The 22,276-nt window shown below is 50.7% G+C and overlaps 7 protein-coding genes across 7 annotated transcripts; 4 read left to right on the top strand and 3 right to left on the bottom strand.

Moving 5' to 3' along the window:
• Window positions 1–1,096: 1,096 nt before the first annotated feature.
• On the bottom strand, window positions 1,097–1,649 carry NCS54_00483800 (Peptidase-M43 domain-containing protein; the record flags this gene model as incomplete). The annotated part of the gene is made up of 3 exons (XM_053150361.1): window positions 1,097–1,169; window positions 1,238–1,256; window positions 1,322–1,649. 3 exons carry the CDS (start codon window positions 1,647–1,649, stop codon window positions 1,097–1,099), a joined length of 420 nt encoding a protein of 139 aa, XP_053006336.1.
• A 1,930-nt stretch (window positions 1,650–3,579) lies between these two features.
• NCS54_00483700 (NACHT domain-containing protein) lies at window positions 3,580–4,635 on the top strand (the record flags this gene model as incomplete). The annotated part of the gene is made up of 1 exon (XM_053150360.1): window positions 3,580–4,635. One exon carries the CDS (start codon window positions 3,580–3,582, stop codon window positions 4,633–4,635), a length of 1,056 nt encoding a protein of 351 aa, XP_053006335.1.
• Window positions 4,636–6,781: 2,146 nt separating this feature from the next.
• NCS54_00483600 (Hypothetical protein) lies at window positions 6,782–8,605 on the top strand (the record flags this gene model as incomplete). Its single annotated transcript, XM_053150359.1, has 4 exons — window positions 6,782–6,936; window positions 6,990–7,157; window positions 7,204–7,435; window positions 7,487–8,605. The coding sequence occupies 4 exons, from the start codon at window positions 6,782–6,784 to the stop codon at window positions 8,603–8,605; spliced, it is 1,674 nt and encodes a 557-aa protein (XP_053006334.1).
• Window positions 8,606–8,725: 120 nt separating this feature from the next.
• Window positions 8,726–12,665, bottom strand: NCS54_00483500 (Zn(2)-C6 fungal-type domain-containing protein; the record flags this gene model as incomplete). The annotated part of the gene is made up of 8 exons (XM_053150358.1): window positions 8,726–8,757; window positions 8,808–10,086; window positions 10,975–11,143; window positions 11,194–11,830; window positions 11,884–12,013; window positions 12,063–12,206; window positions 12,257–12,287; window positions 12,337–12,665. 8 exons carry the CDS (start codon window positions 12,663–12,665, stop codon window positions 8,726–8,728), a joined length of 2,751 nt encoding a protein of 916 aa, XP_053006333.1.
• A 764-nt stretch (window positions 12,666–13,429) lies between these two features.
• On the top strand, window positions 13,430–15,153 carry NCS54_00483400 (AA-permease domain-containing protein; the record flags this gene model as incomplete). The annotated part of the gene is made up of 2 exons (XM_053150357.1): window positions 13,430–13,968; window positions 14,025–15,153. The coding sequence occupies 2 exons, from the start codon at window positions 13,430–13,432 to the stop codon at window positions 15,151–15,153; spliced, it is 1,668 nt and encodes a 555-aa protein (XP_053006332.1).
• Window positions 15,154–15,737: 584 nt separating this feature from the next.
• NCS54_00483300 (Protein HRI1) lies at window positions 15,738–16,489 on the top strand (the record flags this gene model as incomplete). The annotated part of the gene is made up of 2 exons (XM_053150356.1): window positions 15,738–15,918; window positions 15,966–16,489. The coding sequence occupies 2 exons, from the start codon at window positions 15,738–15,740 to the stop codon at window positions 16,487–16,489; spliced, it is 705 nt and encodes a 234-aa protein (XP_053006331.1).
• A 3,597-nt stretch (window positions 16,490–20,086) lies between these two features.
• On the bottom strand, window positions 20,087–21,375 carry NCS54_00483200 (Feruloyl esterase C; the record flags this gene model as incomplete). Its single annotated transcript, XM_053150355.1, has 2 exons — window positions 20,087–21,249; window positions 21,300–21,375. The coding sequence occupies 2 exons, from the start codon at window positions 21,373–21,375 to the stop codon at window positions 20,087–20,089; spliced, it is 1,239 nt and encodes a 412-aa protein (XP_053006330.1).
• Window positions 21,376–22,276: the final 901 nt, after the last annotated feature.

The following is a 22,276-nucleotide window of genomic DNA, read 5'->3' as shown; positions in this document are numbered from 1 at the left end:
ATGAACTCCTCGCAGAACACGAACACAATATCACATCTCATCCCTGGGACTCTCGTTGCTGTTCAGGACAAGACCAAGACATTCATCTTAGCGGCTCACACCGAGGCCGAGATTTCCGAAACATACTTGTAAATGCGCCTTGGCTTGTTTCCACTCTGCCTACAACATCGAATCCGAACTTTGCGTACAGCCGAACCCCAGCTGGTGAAGCCATGACGAAAGCATGCCATCCCAGTCTGTCTATTTCACTACAGACCTGATCCAACAGCTTAGAGCCAAGACCCTGACGCTGATGATCCGGATGCACCGACATGAATGTTAAACCTGACAGGACTCTGTCAGTCGATGAGAGTGTGTGCTGTAGGAGCGACTCACGGCAAACTTCATACAGCCCCATCAAGACCCGTTCCCTCTCTTCCCTCAAATCGTTCGAGACACTAAGCCACGCAGCCAGATCCAAAGTTTCAGGAAGGAGACGTTGCCCCTGGCCAGGCTGGACAGTACTTTGTTTTGTTCCGGCATGCCGCCCATGTTTCATCGCCCACCCACAGAAACCTAATGGGGTGCCATCTGTAGCACATACCTGGATGAAATTGTCTGTCTGCCGTTCTAGGGCATCCCTCAGCCCTCCAACATACCATTGTACAATCTCACTCTGTTCGGCTTCTGTCATGTCTGTCCAAGGAGGAAACATGAGACGGTATAATGGGCCATGCTGCATTGCTGGGAGATCGATTTGTCTCGCAATATTTTCGGCATCAAGGACATCCATGGCGGCGATAGAGACATTCATTTCGGTGACGTTGGGGCAGCGGTTGAGGGGTGATACAGACTGAGAAGGGAGAAGGAAAAGCTCAAGGCATCAGCGGTCGAATTGGAACATTTAAAAGGTAGTGGGAAAAGTGGGTCCGTCATTTTGTGACCATTCGAGAGGATGCGAACATTCACATCGCACTGAAGGTGCACTATGGCCTATCTCATACTTCCATCTTTATATGACTACGTTCCTAAGTTATCTTCTTGGAGTCTGTGGGGTTTACAATCATGCCCAATGAAAGGTGGCATGTTGCTTCCGGCAGTAACGCTCTTCTATCATTTACTTGCCCAGTCTGAGAGTGAACCAGCTGTTATGCATCCTAACCTTCTGGCCTGGAGTAAACTTGTTCCAACTATACATCCAATATAATTAGCATAGTGTTAGTTGGATTCTATAAGAAATCTAGGTAGAACTTAACACCCGTCACCTGAGTAATCCACTAAGTGTCGAGGTCAGCTATTACTTTGACGAAGAGGGTTCATATCCCCAGTGCCGAGTACTCACTAAAGTTGTCAATTGGGTCCAATCCTGGTTGATCAGGGCAAGTGTCTTTTCCAACTGGACAGGCCATGAACTCATATGACTTTTCAGCCGGTGTATCGTCGATGTAATCACCATTTCCAGTGCATGACTCGCCGTCAAAGGTGTGTAGTAGTCCGAGCCAATGGCCAATCTCATGGACAGAGATTTCGCCAAGGTATGTTGTCCCGTTAAACCTGCCCCCGGGCACTGAGTAACCTTGAAGGGTGCAGCCATCTAGTCGTGCGAGGATGGAGCCAGGCGGAGTGTTTGCATTGGGAATGGAACATCCGCCTCCGATGGAAGGATCCATGTTAGTAACGTACCAGAGGTTGAGAGTCGCGTAGTCGCCTTTTCTTGACGAGACTAGATGGCCGCTCCAGGCCAGGCTTGTGTAGCCTCTTGATAGATCATCATCCACCAATCGATCGATGCCTTTTAGGGTGAAAGAGATTCCATGGGGAGCGAAACGATCCGATATTACAGCGAGTTGTGTCTCGAGTATGTCGTCGTCCAGAACTGTGTCTTCGTTCGTGGTGTTGACAACTGCGTGCATGTATACGGGAATGTCGATGGGAGAGTCTTGCCGACGGGCAAGAGTAAAAGAGTTATCTCTTTCGGCATCTCTTAACGCGCGTATCGTAGACAAAACATCAGCAGAAGGATCTTCAGCTGCACACCAAGATGCAGATGCTGGCCCCAGCAGGCTCACAGCAAGGAATAACGAGTATAGAAAAATGTTAGACGAATGATCAACGAGGGTGTAAATATTTAGAACACTGGATCTCTCAAACTGCACTTTAAAGCCTCATAAATAGTGAAGCGAGCAACAGCGGTCAAATGCTACCTTCTGTAATAAGCGAGGAACAGCAAGGGAGTTGAATCCTTCCGGCTTACTACCATACTCTTTATGGCACCACAATCGAGTCATGACGTGAAAATCAGCGGAGAGAAGAGAGAATAAGTCATGTTCCCTTCCCTTTAAGAAGATGGCCACTCAAGTGATACGAGAGAGCGGGCTTTTCACGGCGTCGCTTGCACTAGTTGTGTTGTTTGGTATCTCGATCAGGCTACAGAGGCACAATGGTGAGAGCATTCCGTAACGTAAATTCATGCACTAGTGGGACAACTAACGTTAATCAAGTAACACAAGACACTCTCTTATGTTATCATGTTTCAATGGTGCCATGCAATAATACGTGTGTGATTTTGTGTTGTGGCTGATGGCCTCTTGTCGTCATTGGAGATGATAAGAATAAAGTGGCTGATGACCTCTCTTAGAGGCACTGATGACAATATATCAATGGATGCTTAATTGCAACTACTGGATCTTGATATAATATTGTGTAACTTATATGTAATGTTTAATCCAATAAGAGGAGGTGGCTTTTATGCGGAGAGATTAGCTCACAACTGAGAGCCTACCCATCTACCTCTCTGGTGCCTAAACAGCCCTATTCCAACCCAATACTCTCTTACGCGCAACCTTGACATCGCCTCTCGTCTCATGGCTAGAACATCGCGCTTGTGATGCCTCATGAATCCCCTCACGAGTCTCAGTCTCACCTGTGCCATCGTCCAACTTGTCGACTTTAGCTCTAAGCTCATTAAAGGCACCGCCGAGATCTATAGTTCTGCAACTGGCGCCACCCTTCAAGATGCAAGCCTCAAAACCCATACTCAGCGCCTCAAAGACCTCGCATCCGATCTGAACCATGGGATCTCTTCACCTTCAGAGCCACTTGAGGAGAATCTCCAGGAGTTTGCGAGAGAGTGTCAAAGGTTATCAGACCAGCTCCTGAGGTATTTGGAGAAAACGGCAGCGAAAGACGGGTCTCTTACAGCGAGTGTAACGGCTGCGTGGGGCAGCCTCCGGTATAAGGCGGCAAAGAAGAATTTACAAAGCCAGTTCAACAATTGCCAGGATCAGCTGACGTAGTACCTGAATGCCTTGATGCGGTAAGTGAAGCCTGTTGCACTGAAAGATCGACTGATATGGGTCTAATCACGGCTTCGGGTCGGAAATAAAAGAGAGGCTGGAAAGCCTTGCTCGATCCCAAAAGCCGAACGCCGAACAGTTTACATCGCTCGATAGGCTCGTTAGGAAGCTTCGCGAAGGAGTTCATGTCACTTCATTAGGTAGTGCCATTAACGACCAGCTGCGTGAGCTCTTGGGCTTGTCTGGGAAAACCTACGACTCCATGAGAAAGGGCCGCATCTTGAAAAGTCTCTCCTTCGAGACAATGCATCGGCGGATAGACGAGGTCCACCCAGCAAACGTTGGCACGTTTGATTGGATCTTACGCGAAGGCTCGTTTGTGGACTGGCTGTCTCATGGCCACGGTGTTTTCCACATCGCAGGCAAGCCAGGATCTGGTAAATCGACCTTGATGAGGTTCCTTTGCCATGACTCTCGCACGCAAGAGCGCCTCCAACAATGGGCCGCCAACAGCCACGTCGTCCGTGCGAACTTCTTCTTCTGGAGACACGGCGAAAGCGATCTGCAGAGAAATCTTGAAGGCTTATTTCGAGGCCTGCTCCACGATTCGCTTTATCAATGCCCTGATCTGATTCCAGACGTCCTTCCAGAGCTTTGGGAAGCGTCCGAATCTCCACCGAGGCCATGGCCGACCGACAGTGGTCTAACACTTCAGAAAGAGCAGATCCGTGATGGATTCCGCAAAACGATCAACAAGAGAGAGTTATACTACAATCGCCGTTTCTGCTTCTTCATCGATGGCCTTGACGAGTACAAAGAAACCACACGAGAGGACTACGGAGACCTAGTCCAACTCCTTTTTGAATGGATTGACATTGCTCCACAAGACGTCAAAATCTGTGTATCCAGCCGAGAACTCACTATATTTGAGACTGGTCGCCTCAACCTTGATCCCAACTTGAAGCTGAGGCTTCACCAGTTAACGGAAAAAGACATCGAAGCTGTTGTTAGAGATCGACTTTCATGCCTCTTCTCATCCACCGACGAACAGAAGAGGCGGCCGGATCTATCATTGCTAGAGCGGGCAGTCATCAGGCGAGCTGATGGCGTCTTCCTCTGCGTGACGTTGGTCCTGAATTCACTTCGACAAGGATGGGCTGATGGCGACACACTCTATCTGCTGCTTGAAAAGGTTAACTCGATGCCACTTGAGCTGGACGACCTTTTCAGGGAGCTGCTCATGTCAGTGGCACCGGCGAGCAAACAGCGGGCCTACTTGATGATGGCTGTTGCATTGAGACTCGAAGAGGTCAATTGCAACATGTCGGCGTTGTTCTACTTTTTCGTGGCGGAGTTTTAGACCCCTGCATCCGCCAGAGCGAAGAACGACGTCCCATTGAATCACTCTGAGAAGAATCAGCGCATTGGAATAGCGCGACGTAAGATTCTGGCTTATTCGCGGGGTCTGCTAGAAGTGACGAAATTCACGGGGCGCGTTGCGTTTGCGCATCGATCCGTTTGTGACTTTCTCAGACAAGGGGACATCCAAATCCTCATCCAGGAGAAGGTGGACAGTCCTGATATTCAAAAGGCGATATATCTATCATTTCTGGCCGAGATGCGCGCGTTGAAAGATCCTTTTCAGTGCAACCCAGGTCCAGTTCTTTCCATTTGCAAGACCGACTGGAGAGACAACTTGACACCAGATTTGCTCGACCTTATTGACGAAGAGGTTCGCCGAATACAGGGGAAGAAGGGTCCCGAAGGAATCTCCTTGGCAACGCTGAATAACCTTTGGGCTATCTTTGACAAGCAAAGCCGCCCAAACTGGAGCAGTTATGGAAGTTTAACTTGCGAAGCAGGGAGAGCAGGCATGCTTCAGTATGTCAAGCGGAAACTGGAGCGCTGTCAATATCCTCTTGACAACGACGAGGAAGCAGTCAGACTTTTCATTACCTGCATGTTTAGCTGGCTTGATTCAGGAGACACGGGGGCGCTGAGCATCCTGGAATTCATGTTGGACTCTCGGTTCCCGCCAAATGCGCCGGGCCAAGGATGGACTATATGGCTAGCGATTCTGGTGGCTTGTATAATTTACGACTTCAGGGTCTCTACTAGGTCGCCGATGCGGTGCAGCCGGTTGATCGATATATTCCTCCTCAGAGGCGCCAAAACCAGGATCCTCATCAACTACGAACGAGAAAACGAAATCAACTACGAACAAGAAAACAGAATCTAAACAAGGAACATACCAGGCATTCGCTCCAGACCGGGGGGGAGGGATCCGTCCTGTTACAGGGTGTCTCTATATGTGGGCGAGGAGGGAATTTGCTACAAGGGCCGGCAATTTCATCATAGGTTTCTGTGGCTTCTGCGTTCGTGGAAACCCGACTCTGGGATTCCGCGGCGTCCGCGTATGCGGCCACGGCGCTTCACTTTGCGGGACCTAATCCACCAGTTGGAATTGCCTGATGCAGAAAGACTCAAGGCCATGGTTGATGGGAGCTCAGGGAATGTGGACTCCAGAGTTGGGGATTGCACGTCAAACGGACATGCCCAGTTCACGGATGCCTCTAGCATTGACAGCTGCGGGAAAACGTGGGCCGCGTTGCTGAGGATTTCTAGGCCTTTTGTCATGATTTCAATCGGTTAGTATTATCACCCAAAGGAAATCCGTAAACTAACGATAGCTAGTTGCTGCATGTGCTGTGGTATTGCCACAAATACTCGGTGTTCTTTCTGGCGTTGTCTCGGTTTGGAGTTCGATTTATAGCTTTTAACCCCACGGATTATTGGACAACTCACGGGAAGGAATAGGGAGAAATAACAAAGGATTTGTAGACTAAGGTGGTGAGCAAGGCGGAAACGAAGATCTAGCCAGGACACGATGGTAGAGTGAAGAAAGAGGTTGAGGGGAGGGTGGCGGGGTTTAAGCGATGATCAGACCAGGGCAGGGTCTCATGTTGCACTAGAGATAAACATGCAGCCTCGACTAGGTTCGTCGGATGATCCCTACTCTCTGAAGCATGTGGAAGGAATCTGCCTCGGCCAGGGCCGTGATTAAAGATTAGATTGATAAGCCCCCCCACGGCGTCTTCGCGAGGTGTTGTCCCATGGTCACAACACCCAAGCTTAGAGCCGAGACGATATCCGGCTGCCGATCCAATGCAATAGTCTTCCCACCTGCAGCCCCCGCTCGACAATGCGACCTTGACATGCCAGCTGAGAACTGTGCCGCTGGTTGATCTGGTTGTTGGTGGCATGCTCTGTACGAAATGCCGCTTCTGTACCAGCCATTGGGGATCGATTAGAGTACGAACTACCGCTTCCGGTGCAACGGTCGGGGATTGATAAGATCACGCGGGCTTTTCCTATATGATGCCAGCTCGATCCCGCTCTTGCAACCTTCTGTCGCTTTGCTATTGTTTTTCACGGCGACGCCAATTGATACCAAAAGTTTCTGTCGCTCTATGAGTTGGTAAAAGTTTCGACACCATTGCCACACCATGCCATCGAGGTTCCTTCAAAAACTCAAGGTCGACAACGATCAAGTGGTCGGCTACGTGACCGACAGATGGATTAATCCGGATATCGCTCCCCTGCCCCCCAACAGGCGCACTTGGGGTTACTGGGCCTACATTGGCTGGGGATCCATCGCAAGGTACGCAGCTCCGGGCAATTCTGGTACGTGGAATGGCGAATAACATTATGCAGCCTGTGCATCTCGGCATGGACTGCCGCAGCGTCTCTGTTGTCGCTGGGTCTCACAGTCCCACAAACCATCGGACTTATGATTCTGGCTCGAGTTCTCATGGTTCTTCTTGTTATTGGAAATGGGTGGATGGGTGCAGAGTGGCATATCGGCTTCAGTGTCGCGCAAAGGTACGACGGTCCCATCCGATGAGATGAAATGCTAAATCTCTTGCAGAATAGTATTTGGTATGCACGGTGCTTACATAGGCCAGGCAATGCGTATCATGCTGTCCATTGTCTGGTACGGTTCTCAAGCTTGGCTCGGCGGTCTCTGCGTCTCGGCAATGATTAGTAGCTGGAGCTATAGTTTCTTGCACATGGAGAACACGTTCCCAGCAAGCGCCAACATGGTAACGAGAGACTTTATAGGTTTCCTCTTGTTTCACATTATTTCGATCCCGTTCTTGGTAAGCGACTCGATCAAGGACTCATTTTCAGTGCTTACTCAAGTATCATAGCTTATCCGCCCCGAGAAATCCAAGTGGTACGCCATCACGGCAAACGTCATCGTCCTATTCGTCATGCTCGGAATCACCATCTGGGCAACCACCACCGCGGGGGGTGCTGGACCTCTATTCATAGCCGGCGTTCGTCAACCTGGAACTCTCTCAAAGGGCTGGGCCTGGGTATACGGCATCATTGCCAGCGTTGGCAATATTGCAGCAGGCATCATCAACCAAAGCGATTTCACTCGTTTTGCACGAAAGCAGGGCGTTCAAATCCCAGGCCTCGTCTTCTCTCTCCTCGGTGCTGGCATGCTCGTGCCCATCTTCGCCATCCTGACAGCTTCAGCATCTATGGAGATCTGGAACGTCGAGGAGCCGTTTTGGAATCCGCTGGCTATTGTCATCCAATGGATGCTGGACGACTACAGTGCCAAAGCTCGAGCTGGCGCTTTCTTCTGCAGTTTCGGCTTCGTCCTTGGCCAGATTGCGGAGAACGTCCTCGGAAATGGATATGCCGCGGGCATGGACCTTGCTGGTTTGTTTCCCAAGTGGATCTCCATCCGAAGGGGTACTCTGATTGCGGCGCTGTTGTCGTGGGCGGTTCAACCGTGGGAGTTTTACAACACTGCCAGTGTTTTTGTCGCCGTTGCCGCGTCCTTCTCCGTGTTCCTCAGTCCTCTAACCGGAATAATGATGGCCGACTACTTCATCGTTCGTCGACAGAAGATCCAAATCAGCCATCTATATACCGGCTCGAAAGAGGGTTCTTACTGGTACACATACGGCTTCAACTGGCGTGGAATCGTCGCCTGGGTCGTCTGCTTCGTCCCCGCCATGCCTGGCATGATCGCCAACGTGAACCCGTCGGTAATTATCTCACGCGGCTTGTTCAACTATTATCTCGGTAACTACCTCTTTGGCTTCTTCGAGTCAGCTGTCTTGTACACTGTCTTTTGCTTTATATCGAAACCCAAGGGTGCTGGGCTCCAGGATGAGAAGGATATCTATGGCACGTTTGAGGAGAGTGTTGCGATTCGCAAGGGCATCACGCCGATGAACAAGAACGTCGACCCGGAAGGCATTGAGCAGATTGATTCCGTTCCTGGACACAATAAGGCGACGGATGTTTGAGATTCGAATTTCTAGTAGTGATATTCAGAGCTGTTCAGTAAGAAAAGTTATTGTTGATTCATGAGATGATTCCTTTTGTATCTAATCTACAGAAACAAACCCGAGCACCTTGTGTCACCCCTAGTAAGGAAGGAAGTCAAAGTTGATCTTGTCTGCGACTAGTCAGCTTTGTACACTCAAGATACGAGACCAAACAACTCACCAAACCATGACCAAACGCGGGAACTCTGGGGCTCTGCAGGCGGTTGCAGCCAGATGTCCTCTAATAACTCTTGAGTTTTTGCCAAGTGCGGAGTCCGCATCCACCGCCCTATGTCTGTCAACGCAGACCGTATGCTATCCTGCGCAGGGCCCGTAGCGCAGATCCCAGCTGTGAAGAGAGGGGCGACGAGCAAGACTCTAGGCGATAGACCAGAAGAGCAAGTCATGTCTTGGGCGCATTGTATTATCTGGTCGACGCAGAATTGGGCCTCTTCGGCGTACGGTGAAAGCGCTCTCACTCCACAGTGAATGTGAAGGAGTGCGGTATAGAGAAATCCGGCGTTGCTCAAGGCGTAATCGTGTATATCATTCGCCGACAGTCCCATGAGCGTATCAGGTTGAAGCGCCAGGTTCTCTACCGAATCACGTTCTAGCCTGTAGTATATCTCTCGAGTCAATGCATCGGCTTCCTGAGCGATGTCGGTTTCTGACAGGATGGTGCTCTCGGATATGCGGTTGTGTTGCTGTCGGCGACTCTCTTTAACCAGGGCACCGACCTCCCTGAACAGATCGGGAAGATCCGACATGACGCCTCCAAACATGTCGAAACGAAGATCTCTGCTTGAATGACAGCCAACTTGGAGCTGGCCGTGGAGAAGACCAGATGGGCTCAGCGCAGCAAGTGCTTCTGCGTTGTTGAACCAACTTGAGAGAAAGTCTGCGTTGATGGATGAGCACGAACAGCTACCAATGAGCCGGGTCCTGAAGTGAGATGATTCAAGAATAGCCCTTGCACCATTCAGATGAACACGCCAAGACGCTGTCCCACCGTAGATCTGTGCCTGACAAAGCGTCCTCGCTGTAGCAAGCGCAGCAACCTGCGCTATAGGGTCCTCATCGGTCAACAGCTGTCGCAGATGCCGAATACTCGTCGACTGCAGTGTATCAATCAGTCGTCCTGGGTTTCTGGGAAGCCTCCCTGAAGCCTCTAGATGAACTGCGGCAAACGCCATGATGGCGTATAGCAGGCTGGGTTGCTGCATCGACATAGGGACGAGGAAATGGCAGATCTTGGTCCTGGCGTAGCTGCTGGGGACGGTAAGGCGCATGGTCTCGGCGAGGTAGAACTGGAATAAGTAGTGGGCCATCGGGGGTAGGACGGATATTTGGCTTGGAGGTGGGAGCGCAAGGGTGAGGTTGTTATTTACCGTCTCAGGCTCAGGGTTGATTTCTAGAAGGTTGTCGTGGGGGATGACAAGTCCGATGTCGTCTTCAATAGTCTAAGCCGTTTCCAGATTTGTTTGGGACTCGAGCTGAATTGTCTCGTTGTCGGGGATGACTGATGGTGGTGATGATGCCCGAGGTTCCAAAGAATTAGGTTGTTGAGCAGGACGAGATTGAGACACGCAATAGACAAAGCCATGACCATCAACAGCATCATCTCTCTCCACATTGTCAAGATACTTTCCAAAAGGCGATTTCCGAAAAGACCTTCCACCCCAGCTCAACTTGAGCTCATAGCGACACGAGCCTCCAGCCCCAGCCAGGACGCATCTCTCACAGGACGGCTTCTTCTGGTCGCATTTCTGGCGTCGCCTTCGACAGCGCTCGCAGCCGCCGCGCGATCGGGTGATTCTTGGAGGGAGTCGGCCTTGCGTGCTCATGGTGTTGAACGAGGATGAGTTGTTGATCGGATTCCTTATCTTGACTCGCGGGGAAGACATGGGGCGGAGTTGGACTGGACCAATAGCGTGTGGCAATTGACAAGCCAAGCCCGGGCCGGTCCAGGGTGGGAGATCAACCGTTTGGTGCAGAGAGCGATTATGATAACTCCATAAAGGGGAGATGACTTCGACCGCTGCAAAGGACTGGTGAGAAACCATGGCCCAGTATATAGTAACGGTGTTTTGCGGTGTTTGGTTTCAATGCCGTCATATATTGATAACTGCGCCAGTTACTTTCGCAATTGATGGCCCTTTTTCAGAGTCGTTATCATTGATACTGATTCAAACATTGTCTTTACGGCACAGGTTGCCTGTCATACAGCGTTGGGTCCTTACAAAATGTATCATTGCATAGCTATTTAATCTTAACCCTTACAGTCTTAAACTACTAGCATTTCATTTCTTATCGCCTTGATATTTCCAACGATCCCTCCTATTTCATACCATTTCTTCTTCCCACCGCGTAAACTTGAGAATACACTTTTGATCCTTCGGCCGGGACGTAAAAATCTGGTCATCCATGCTCATGTCGGCAACCATGCCCTCCGCCGGTGTAGTCTTGAAACTCGAGTAGATATCCCGTAGTAGGGTCTTCATCTCGGCCACAGCCAGACTAGGGTAGAGTTAGCGCTGGTACAAAAATCAACAGGCTGGAAAACTTACTGTCGGCCAATGCAAGCCCGTCCACCGTTGGAAAAAGTAAAGAACAGTCGGTTCCTCTCCGCTAGGCCCTTCTCCTCTAACCATCGCTCGGGCTTGAACCTGTCCGGCTCCGGGAACGCGGTTTCATCCATCCGGTGCATCGAGTATGGCTGGCAGCTGACGAGCGTTCCGCCGGGGAGCCAGTGACCATCGACGAATGCGCCTTCGGGGGGAACACACCGGGGTAAGCTCATGGGAATAGAAGGGAATACTCGCAACCCTTCCTTTACGACTGCCTCGAGGTATGGGAGCTGTTCAAATGACACACCCTCATTGGCTCGAAACTCGTCGCGGAGGCGTTCTTGAATGATTTCGTAGCCAGGTTGTGAGATCTGCCACATCAAGAAGCAGAGGGCATCACCAGTTGTCTCGATGCCTGCCAGGGTGTGGTCCATGCATTCGGAAGCAATGTCCATCGGTCCCATGCCGAACTTGTCCTCGCGCATGCGGCTGACGAGAGTAAAATCAGCAACAGGACCGCCGGTGGCTCCATCGAGGATGAGCTGTCTGGTCCGGGGGATGTCGCGGGACTTGCCAAAGACGCCCAGCTTCCCCATAAGGCTACCTATCGTGGGATTGTAATGAATGAAGAGGCGTCCTGGAGAAAATGTCAGTTTCAAGAATGGTATCGGCGCCATCAAAGCTACTCACTGGCAAGACTATTGTCAAAGACAGCCTCACACAGAGTCTCCTCATCTGACTGCTTGAGGATCGAATCACTGCCGTGTGGGTGAAACAGATGATGCGTGACGCAGTCGAAGGCGTAACAATGAAGGAAGAGCTTGACGGAGTCAGTGTCGGGTCGCCAAAAGGGTTTGAGACTTGCGTACATAGACATCAAGTTCCTGCCTCGGAGCTTCGGAGCATCTCTTGATGAAATTCTGCGACCTCTCCTGAATGCCGTGGATAGCAGAGTCTCGAATGACGTTGGAGTTGGCATAGCGATCTGCGATGATGCGTCTTCTCTTGCTGTGCTGGGGTTAATTAGACGAGGGATAAATTTCAAGCCAACTGAGTCACCTACAGGGCCTTTCTCGCGAGTCGAAAACATTGTCCTGGATGTGTATTAGAGATGGGGTCGGATTTGTCGAACTGACATCTTACCTGAGACCAAACTGGGAGAATAGGTCATAGAATGAAGGCTTATCGTAGCCACTTCCCTTGGAAAGGTAGATCTCTTTCATAGCCTCGAGCGAGGAGAAGACGACCTCGTTAGGAGCAATGCGGACGACGTTGCCGTATTCTTGGTGCATCCGGTGAATGTATTGTGTCCGCTTGCCTTGAAGTTCGTGGTACCTTAGTTGCCATGGTGTCAAGAGACCTAGCTTTGGTCCTGGGATACGTGCCAAAGGTGAGAACAGGCGCCGGACAAGGGCAACGGCGAAGAGAAGCAGTGTAGCTCCTGCAAGGAGAGGAAGTGACAACAAAGCCATTTTGGAAGGATATATTGGTGTTGATGTCTCTAGAGGCCGTCGGACGAGGTTCTCATGACTTCCTTTATGCTTGAACCTTTACCATCGTCCCTCCTCTCGATGCCGTCCCTGATAGGAAACTCGGAGAGATCCGGTTATCGAGGTCCATCCAATCACCTTCTCGTGATTGCTTTCAGCGAGAGGCGAGTTCAGCGTCCAATCAGACAAGCCGCTCCGACTTTCCAAACCTGGTATCGTGCAGGCTTAGAACCGGTCTAGGCCCAGATTGGAATCTCTAAGAGATGAGGGTCATGGTGTTGAGCTAGCTGCGAACTAGTTCATCGTCTAGACCTCCTCCACTGATACAACATGACATGAACACTGCGGAGAAAAGCCCCATCTGCTGTTCTTTCCAAATCCATAAAACCGACAATCATTTCCGTCGCCCTTGATTGGCGTTAGAACCATTAATGATGAGGCATTGTGCGGGCATCTTCCGTCGCCGGCGGCCAATCGCCAAGACCCGAGAATCCGGGGTAACGATAAGGTCTACAACACTGATCCTGGGGAACAGCTTCATGGGAGATACAACGTACTTGAAGTGCGGCAAGACAAGCCGAAAGTTTAGATAAGGCGTAGCAGTCCAGCCTATAAGTAGGAGGATGTCACCTCGTCAATGGTTGATCTTCCCCAGGCCTCAGGAAACAAGCAGCTTTCTTTATCTTTGGTCACTTCCAAGACACTCGATCCGCTTCTTACTTTCATTCTTCATCCAGTCTACCACCATGGGTAGTTCTATGGAGACGAAACCTTCGGGTGACCCACTACAGCTATGCAGAGAGACCTCCGCAGCCGAGGGCATCGTGGACACGGCCGACCGCAGCGACATCTACACCAAGTACGGCTCCACCAAACGGGGCCTGTCAAACCGCCATCTCCAGATCATGGTCATTGCCAGCTCCATCGGAACAGGCTTGTTTGTCGGCATCGGCAGCGCTCTGAGGACGGCTGGCCCGCTGTCTCTCCTCCTCGGATTCCTCATCTACCCTACCATCTTTATCCTCCCCTGCTCGCTTGGAGTCGCCGAGATGGTGGCTCACTTGCCGATTCGCGGAAACATTTACGAGTTTGCGAGTCGTTATGTTGATCCTGCTTTTGGGTTTGCACTTGGCTGGACTTACTTTTATGGCAGTGCCATGCTTTTCTGTACTGAACTTTCTGCTGTTGTTACCGTCATGGGTTACTGGGAGCTCAACGTCAACAATGCCGCTTGGGTCGCCATGGCTCTGGTAGTTTGCGTCTTTCTCAATCTATTCGCAGTGAAGTACGGCAGATCCCCCATCAAATACTCATTCCACCTACTGACATGACAAATTACAGGTGGTACGGCGAGTCCGAGTTCATTTTCGGTGGCACAAAGATCCTCCTCCTCCTCGGCCTTCTTCTCCTCACACTCGTCACAATGTGCGGCGGAAACCCCATGGGCTGGGCCTACGGCTTCCACAACTGGTCAGAAGGCGGGGCCATGCACGAGTACATGACCGAAGGAACTACAGGCCGCTTCCTCGGCTTCTGGAGCGTCATGGTGCTGGCAGCTTTCTCCATCGCTGGACCAGATTTCATTGCTTTGAGCGCAGGCGAGATGAAGGACCCTCGTCGCAATGTCCCCCGCTGTGCCAAAGCTACCTGGTTCCGCATCTTCTTCTTCTACGTCTTGGGAACGTTGGGTGTCGGCATCATCTGCAACAGCCAGGATCCAAAGCTCCTGTCCGCTTTGAGTGGTGGCAACGTGGGCTCTGCTGCAAGCCCGTGGGTAATCGGCATCGAGAACCTAGGCATCAAGGGTCTGGCCAGCCTCATCAATGCACTCATTGTCATAAGCGGCTGGAGTTGCGGTAACGCCATGCTGTACTCGTCATCTCGAACCTTGTACTCGCTGGCCATGGACGGGCACGCCCCCAAGATCTTCCTCAGGTGCACCAAGGCAGGCAACCCTATCTACTGTGTGGGCGCCGTCAGCTTGATCTCGTGCATCACTTTCCTTGTTGCAACCAATGACGGCGCGACTGTCTTTGGCTGGTTCGTCGGCCTGTCTACCTGCGCCTTTGTGCTTTCTTATACAGCCATGCTCATTACCTACATCGGCTGGTACAGGGCCCTGAAGGCTCAAGGCATCAACCGCGACACTCTCGCATGGAAAGCTCCCTTCATGCCGTACGGCGCCTACATCGGGACCGCTTTTGGCTGCGTCGTCCTCATCTTCCTTGGCTTTGATGTCTTCAGCCCCTTCTCTACATCAGGTTTCATCACCAGGTACTTTGGCATCGGGTACATGTTGATTGTTTACGTATCTTACAAGGTCTTCAAGAGAACAAAGATGGTCAAGGCGAGGGAGGCTGATCTTTGGAGTGGTAAGGAAGCCGTGGACAGGGAGTTGGCACATTGGGACAACAAGGGCATTGAAGAACCGAAGAGCCTTCCGCGTCGCCTTTGGGACAAGATGTGGTAGGACGTTTGCTTGGTTAACAGTAGGAATACGGCTATCATGGGTCCATCACGGGGCTATGTTTGTGACTGTAGTAGTAGGTGTTGCTAGATGGCAGGAAATTAGCCTGCAAGATACTTAACATTGATTAAAATCGCACTATTCACCCTTCACATTTATCTTCATCCTTCTGATCTATACCTGTACGTATTCTGGGTTTGCTCAGTTTAAAAAAAGCTGGTATTGGAAAGGATGGATACCGGCAATCCGATGCATTGAGTCGTTTTATGTCTCTGAGCGGTATACTGGGTTGCAAGATTGATTCCCTAATCCACCATCCTGATTTATTTCATCTGCAATCTCAAAACATGATCAATTGGCCGCCGGCCATGCTTGGACTATAGCTCCTTGGCCGTCTCTCGCTAACTAGAGTGTTGTATTTGTCAGGCATGGCGCGGAACCTTACACGCTAATGCGAGATCATCGTTGTTGAGTCTAGTCCTTTTTAAGAAGTTGTAAGAGATGCGGCACAACGACCACGGATATAAGCCCAGGAATAGCCATTGACATTCAGTCAAGACCATGCCAAACAGCAAAAACTCGCAAACATGACTCTTCGACTCTCTACGAGAATCTCCATTCGATGGGCCGACGATGCCCCCTCCGAGCCCACGAACACCGTGGTGCTAAGTGTCGGCGATTTTTTCATGGATCTGCGCATCACCAAAGCAGATCAGTCCATCGACTGGGCATTTGCTGGAACCAGGGAGATTCTATCACGGGATCCTCGTAAGTCGAAGCCGCTCCAATTAGCAGACTTCTCTAATAATGGCCAGTCCACTGTAGATGGAATCATGTCATCGATTCCAGACTCTCCTTTGACCCAGATGAAGGAAAGTTTCAGCCACTTCCAAATGGCGACGACCTCGAAACCGGATCTATGCCCTGTGCTGAAAAGGGGAACCAAGTCACGCCTTACGAAGAAGTTTGGCGAGAGCTCCAACCCAGGCATGGAATGAACCGCGGCTGGATCCTCCAAGGAAAATTAGGTGGCGATGATGTCTTCCTCGGCCAGTATGGTGGCATCTACCTTGCTATGCGCCAGAATAAGCAGGGTGTGTTCAGCGTTCTAAAGGAGGAGTTGACCAACGTCCAAGGTCGGCTGCGGTGGAAGAGAGCGTATCTATCAGGTGACCTGAAGCTTCCGTCACTTTCAAGCATGGGCGTCATTTCTCCACCAGAAGAAGAGAAGTGGAGGGTCGGCGGAACCGCAGTATTTGATGGTCAGGTATACCAAGTTCGCGCGTTGGAGATTCATGGGCAGGAAAAAGCTATCAAGGCGCGGAGATCACGACTGTAGAGCGAGAAGACTTGTCATTGCCAGAAATTTCATCATCACATAGAAGAATAGTACACTGGAGCTGCCCGGGACTGTGACCGAGTGCGGACTTGTGTCCTCGAGTGGGACCTTCGAGGGGGTAAGATATAGGTATTTAGATAGTTCTAACTCAAGCGTGGAATAATACTACATCAGTGCTCTAAATATAGCTAACAGGAGCTGGCCCATTTATGCTTGCTGGCTATGAGTGAGAAACCTGGGCAGGGAAGACACATTAACCATTCAGTAGCCGTTGGTGCGGCCGAGGCTTGCATGAGCTGCTGGAGAAGTTGAGATGAGCCAGAAGTGAGCATGTGGTAAGCTTCTTGTAAAGCTAGTTCGTATTAAAATGTCAGGCGCGCATAAAGAAAGTAGTTAAAAGGGGGCAATCCATGAAGTGAAATTGAGTTGTCTATCGAACACGCGAGAGTTCCAGGACATGCTCGTTCCATCACGGTGCCTTCCGAATGGCCTCTTCGGTTACGATTGCTCAACAACTTTCCTCTTGAACTCGACCGTCTCATACCCAGAAAACGTACCCTCAGGCCCAAGATACAAAACACAGCCTCGTGCCCCGGTTATAGGGTAGATGGAGAATTGGGTAAAAGAGGCATCCGGCGCCACGTCGCATCGAAAGCCATCATTTCGTTCATTACTCCATGTAAGACAACTGACGCCTTGGGCGCTGCAAGAGATTCCATCGCTGCCTGTCAACCGGCAGGTCAGGTACTGGTATCTGTTGGCATCAGCTTGGGCAATGGCCTGGGTGTTGCACAGCTGGACCTCGGCAGGCAAGAGGGCTCCGGCCTGTCTGCTATATACTCCTCTTATGCATAGGTAGTAGTCGTTGAAGAGAGTCCTCAGGCGGCCAGTGCCCTCCTCGACATAGGCGGGAGTGGCCACAAATCTGGTGTCGATGGGCTGGAGTCTCGACTCATAATAGAACCTGTCAGGGGCGTTTTTAACAAGTTCGTCGTCGAGATTCCCCCCGTTCACTTGGAAGTAGAAGGTGGGGTTGACAAAGGGAGCGGATGAAGTGGATGAAACCGCAGACGACTCTGTAGTTGAGGAGTCAGTCGTGGCAGGCTCAGTCGTGGTTGTCAGGGCTGTGGAAGAGTCGGTTGTGGTAGAGGACTCGACTATGGTGGACGACTCGGTGGTTGAGGAGTCGGACGTAGTTGTCTGAGCCGTGGAAGACTCGATGGTGGTAGACGCGGTAGTGGACTCGGCTGTAGTTGATGAGCTTTCAGATGCAACCTCGGAGGAGCTGGTGCTGGCGGATTCGGCTGTACTGGTCCTGGTCACCAAAGTCGTGGCGCTCTCTGACACGACCTCAGAGGAACCTGTGCTAACAGATTCGGCCGAGGTTGTCACAGAGGTCGACAAGGTTGCCAAAGATGAGGTCTCGCTCGTCGACTGGGCAGTTTCCGAAGACTCCATAGAGATGCTTGTGGATGTGCTCAAGGACTCGGTCGCTGTGGACGGCGCTGACAAAGATGTGTATGTTGTCTCGGAAGAGGTAGTCAGGGACGCGTCAGTGACCGAAGATGCTGTCAAGATCAGTTGGATGCTCTATTTTCTGTTTGCGACAATCAAACTCACACAACCGAGGCATGCACACACTTCCAGCCGCCAAGTCAGCACCGAGGAGGCCAAAGGCCAAAGAAGCCGCAATGCTAGGACGCATTATGAAGTCACGCAGTTAACGAGAGACGAGACAAGCAAACGCACGTAAACTCAAATAACGTTGAACAGTAGAGACAGAGAGGTGCAAAGAATGCGGGTGGCTTCGGGTGGCTTTTAAACGGGTTAAAAGGGCTTCGTGTAGTCCCATCTTAAAATCAATAGTCTTGGAGCTATTGGCATCAGCTCGAGTCTAGACATGGTCGACTAACCCACAATGCACGTTTTTCTTTTGTTTACCCCTGTTCATTCGATAGTGGCACCTGTCAGCTTGGCGCCGGCTGCAATAATTTCCCGTGGCCGGACGCCTCCTGAATGCATGGGCTGTCAATTGGTGATGTAATCCACAACAGTCTTCGAAATACCTTTGACGAAGGTGTTGTGGGGAGTTGGTTTTCAGGTCTAGTTGAGATTGGAGACAGACTCAATTCAATAGGATTAGACACACCCCTGCTCATCAGTCGTCTTATATGGCCTTTGTAGCTGACTAGTGTGAACTCGTATTTCTTTTCTGGGTTCTCTCATCATCTCTTGACTTATGCACGTCATCCCATCGACTTCTGTCCCATCCAGCTCTAATTTGCACGCGGACACAGCTCCATTCTTGGCTCTAACCTCGCTGGTTGTAAGGCCAGTCCTCATCGGGAACATGTCGGAAGGTGGGCTGCATGGCAAGGTAAGGCTCGGGCTACTCTAGCCACCGAGATAGGCACTGGCCACTCTACTGAAGTTGGGACTCGTGGCACGTGGACAAAATGCAACTTCTCCCTCAACTACAGCTCAGTGCTGCATCAAACTAATCAGGCATGAATGCAATTTTGACGTGGTTGCTAGGCATCCATGCATGACAAGTGTTGCAGTCAAGCCAGTCCCCAGTCTTGGCTCCAACAGCATCTAAAACGCATTTGCCTTTCTTCAAATTCCCTTGCTGCCACTTTTTCTTCTCCTGATAATAAAACTAATTCCTGACCAGAATTACCTGATCAACACATCAATTTCAGCTCCCAACTTAGACCAGTAGGGTAGAGTTCAACGACAAGCGATGATGGACTCTGAATTTGGCCTACACTCGATGCCTAAACTTCCATCAACAAACTTATCCCTTCCCGAAATTTCGATTCCTATGGAATGGCTTCTTTCCCCTTCTTTGTCCGACCCAGGTCTCTCATGGTGAAGCTCCTTCAACAACCTTGCCCTATCTGTGCCTGGGATGGGACTCTTGAGACTCTGTTCCATTTCAACAACTTTGCACACACAGACTTATGGCATTTGAAACCTTCTGAATGCGTGTCTTGTCCATTCCTTTCCATCGCCTGTTACGGCATTCTCAAAACGATTTCGGAGGGACAGACTGACGGACCTTGGCCTGATGCCTCCGGAGTCATCATCTAGGGTTCAAGTTTCATAACGACACCAAATCAACACATGCCAGGCCAGCGAGCCATCACAATAACACGAGCACCACCGATCCAGTATCCAGGTCCGACAAGGATTGGGTTTTACGTGTTTATACCCGCTGGTCAGTACCGGGAAGAACCTCCCTACGGGCTGCCGACAAAGAGGATATTGCGCGGTTCAATATCCTCCGCATCTTCGGCATCATGGGCGCGACGCCGGTTAGAGTCATGTCTGAGTGCTCATGTAAAATGCTCCTCGTCGCAGAATCAAAGCTTTCTCCCCGCCCGGCTGGTGGATGTCAGACCTCTTGGTCCAGAAGGCAACGTCAAATTAATCCAAGGCCTCAACCTCCCCAATGGCACTCGATACGCGGCAATATTCCTATGGCTAGAAGAGATAGTCAAGTCCTAGTTAAAGGAGTGATGCGACTAGTTTGTCCATTTTTGCGGTCCTTCATCCTCCTCTGCTTGCCGCAACGAACGAGCTCTTTGCGCAACTCTAGGAAAATTGAGAAAAGAATTCCCAGGTCTCCGTAGACGCCCAGTCATTATTACCACCATTTCCAGAAGCGTTGTCCTTAGGATATGCATCGTGTCCCCCATCATAAGCGATCCACGTAACTGGGTAGCCCGACTTGCAAGAGAACTCTGTCTTTATATGTGTCTTGCTGCCCGACGACGGCTCTTCAGGGGTCAATGCTTGACAGCCGTTGTTGCGAACAAACTTATCTCGAAGGGAACGTCCCATCTCGATCGAGAGGACAGTATCGCTGATGCCATGCATCCCGAGATAAGCAATTGGCGTGTTGCCCCCATCACATCCACTCAATTGGGCACCAGAACGAACGGCAACTGCACGGAAGGAACTGGCACGAGAGCAAGCCAGGGAATATGACATCCCGCCGCCGTAACTGAAGCCAGTAGCAAAGCGCTGACTCGTATCAATGCAAAGTTCTGCCTCGATGGTTTTCATCAGCTCGTCAACAAGTGCCAAGTCCCTGCCGCCGGTATTAGCCCAGCCGTTGTCAAAGCCCTGTGGCGCAACAAAAATGGCTGCGTTTTCTGCTAGGCCCTTCAGGCCGTAGTAGCCCCCATTGACTACATCATTCATGGTGCCACCAAGCCAATGAAAGCCAAATATGAGCTTGTGGCCTTGATTCCTGTCGTAGTTGTCTGGGATGTCGAGAATGTATTGACGATCCTGGCCGTTAACCTTGATGGTGTGTGTACCACTTGCCAAGGAAGGCTTCTTTCCACACCCGTCAGAGCGGCTAACTCCGTTTTCTGACGTAGGAATATTCGACTGCTCGGGTGTTTGAATGGGCTTGGATGTTTGAACAGACGTGGCAAAACCTATCTCGGAGGACAGGGTCGACGCCTTTGCCGGAATAGATAAGGACAATGAGGACGGCGCATCCGGAAGCGTGGTCTCGAAAGCCCCATCGTCCTCGCACGAATCAGTGGGCTCGATGTCGTTTGAGCCGTCCTCCTCGTCTGAGCAATCATCTTCGGTAGCTCCGGAAGACAATGCGGACGTCGCAGTAGGGAGTGTGGTCTCGAAAGCCTCATCTTCCTCACAGGAATCAGTGGGCACCTCGAGCGTTAGGAGAGTGGTGCTTGACAATTCTCCGAGGTCATTGTCGCGCACAAGTACATGGTCAACTATTATCCGGGATAAGTTTTTAGTGCCACTCGTGAGGGTTATTTCTCACATTTGGTGATTGGCTTAGCAATCACAGAAGAAACACATAGGAGCGCTGCTCCGGTACAAAATGGGAAGAAAAGCATTTCCAAGTTCAACTTGGAAAATCAAGTCAGGCAATAGAAGCAAGAAAGGATAGTAAACCACAAATTCGAATAGAAAGTAGCGAGCGACGGTTACGGAGCTTAGTACGGAATGGTGGACAGTGCATCTTTTATCCATTTCTGCGCTGCCAAGTCCGTCGGCACATTAAATGAATGTGTTCCAAGCTACGTTTCATGACGATAACGAGACGAGCAACTACCGTTACTCCACGAACGCTAAGTGGAGGAAGAGAGCATGGCCTAGATCATACGAGACTCATTCTTCCTGCAAGTCTTTCGACCATCTCGTAATTCATTGAAGGGTCAGCGGGGGGAGCAGGTGGAAACCTCCACCAATCATAATTTGCCAATGGTAGTTTACCTTCATGGTTGTTGTTTCAAACACGTTTCTCCCCCCGACCAAAATAGCCAAGAGCGCAGCGATCAACAGATGCTGGCAACCGTATGCCCACAAGTGTGACGACAATAGGACCATAATATAACTCCGGCATCAGGGCCTACAGAGTGCCCTGTCCAATCTGCTATAGATGGAGCACATGCATCTAATATTTCAGGTAATATAAGGCTATTAACCGACGCGGATAAATAGAAGAGCGTACTTCCGGATGATTCGAGTTGAATACCTCCTTTAATGCAAGATGGCACAGAGGCTCAGCCTTTAACAGGCGATTTCTCGGGGCATCTAGTATGAAAGGGAAGCACATCCGTTGATGCTTCGGTGTAGACCCTATTCTAGGATGCGTGGCAGTGCGAATCAGCTCAGAATGGTGTCTAGGTTAATATGGCATCTAGTTTATTGCCGGAACAGCCTGAAATGAAGTAGCATTCCATTATGGAGGAGGGTATAATTTATCTGCCGATATACGGTCATCTGCTTTGAAGC

This window comes from Fusarium falciforme, chromosome 4 (genome assembly GCF_026873545.1).
Source record: "Fusarium falciforme chromosome 4, complete sequence".
Taxonomy (NCBI): Eukaryota; Fungi; Ascomycota; class Sordariomycetes; order Hypocreales; family Nectriaceae; genus Fusarium; species Fusarium falciforme.
This window is presented reverse-complemented; position numbering and strand designations above follow the sequence as displayed.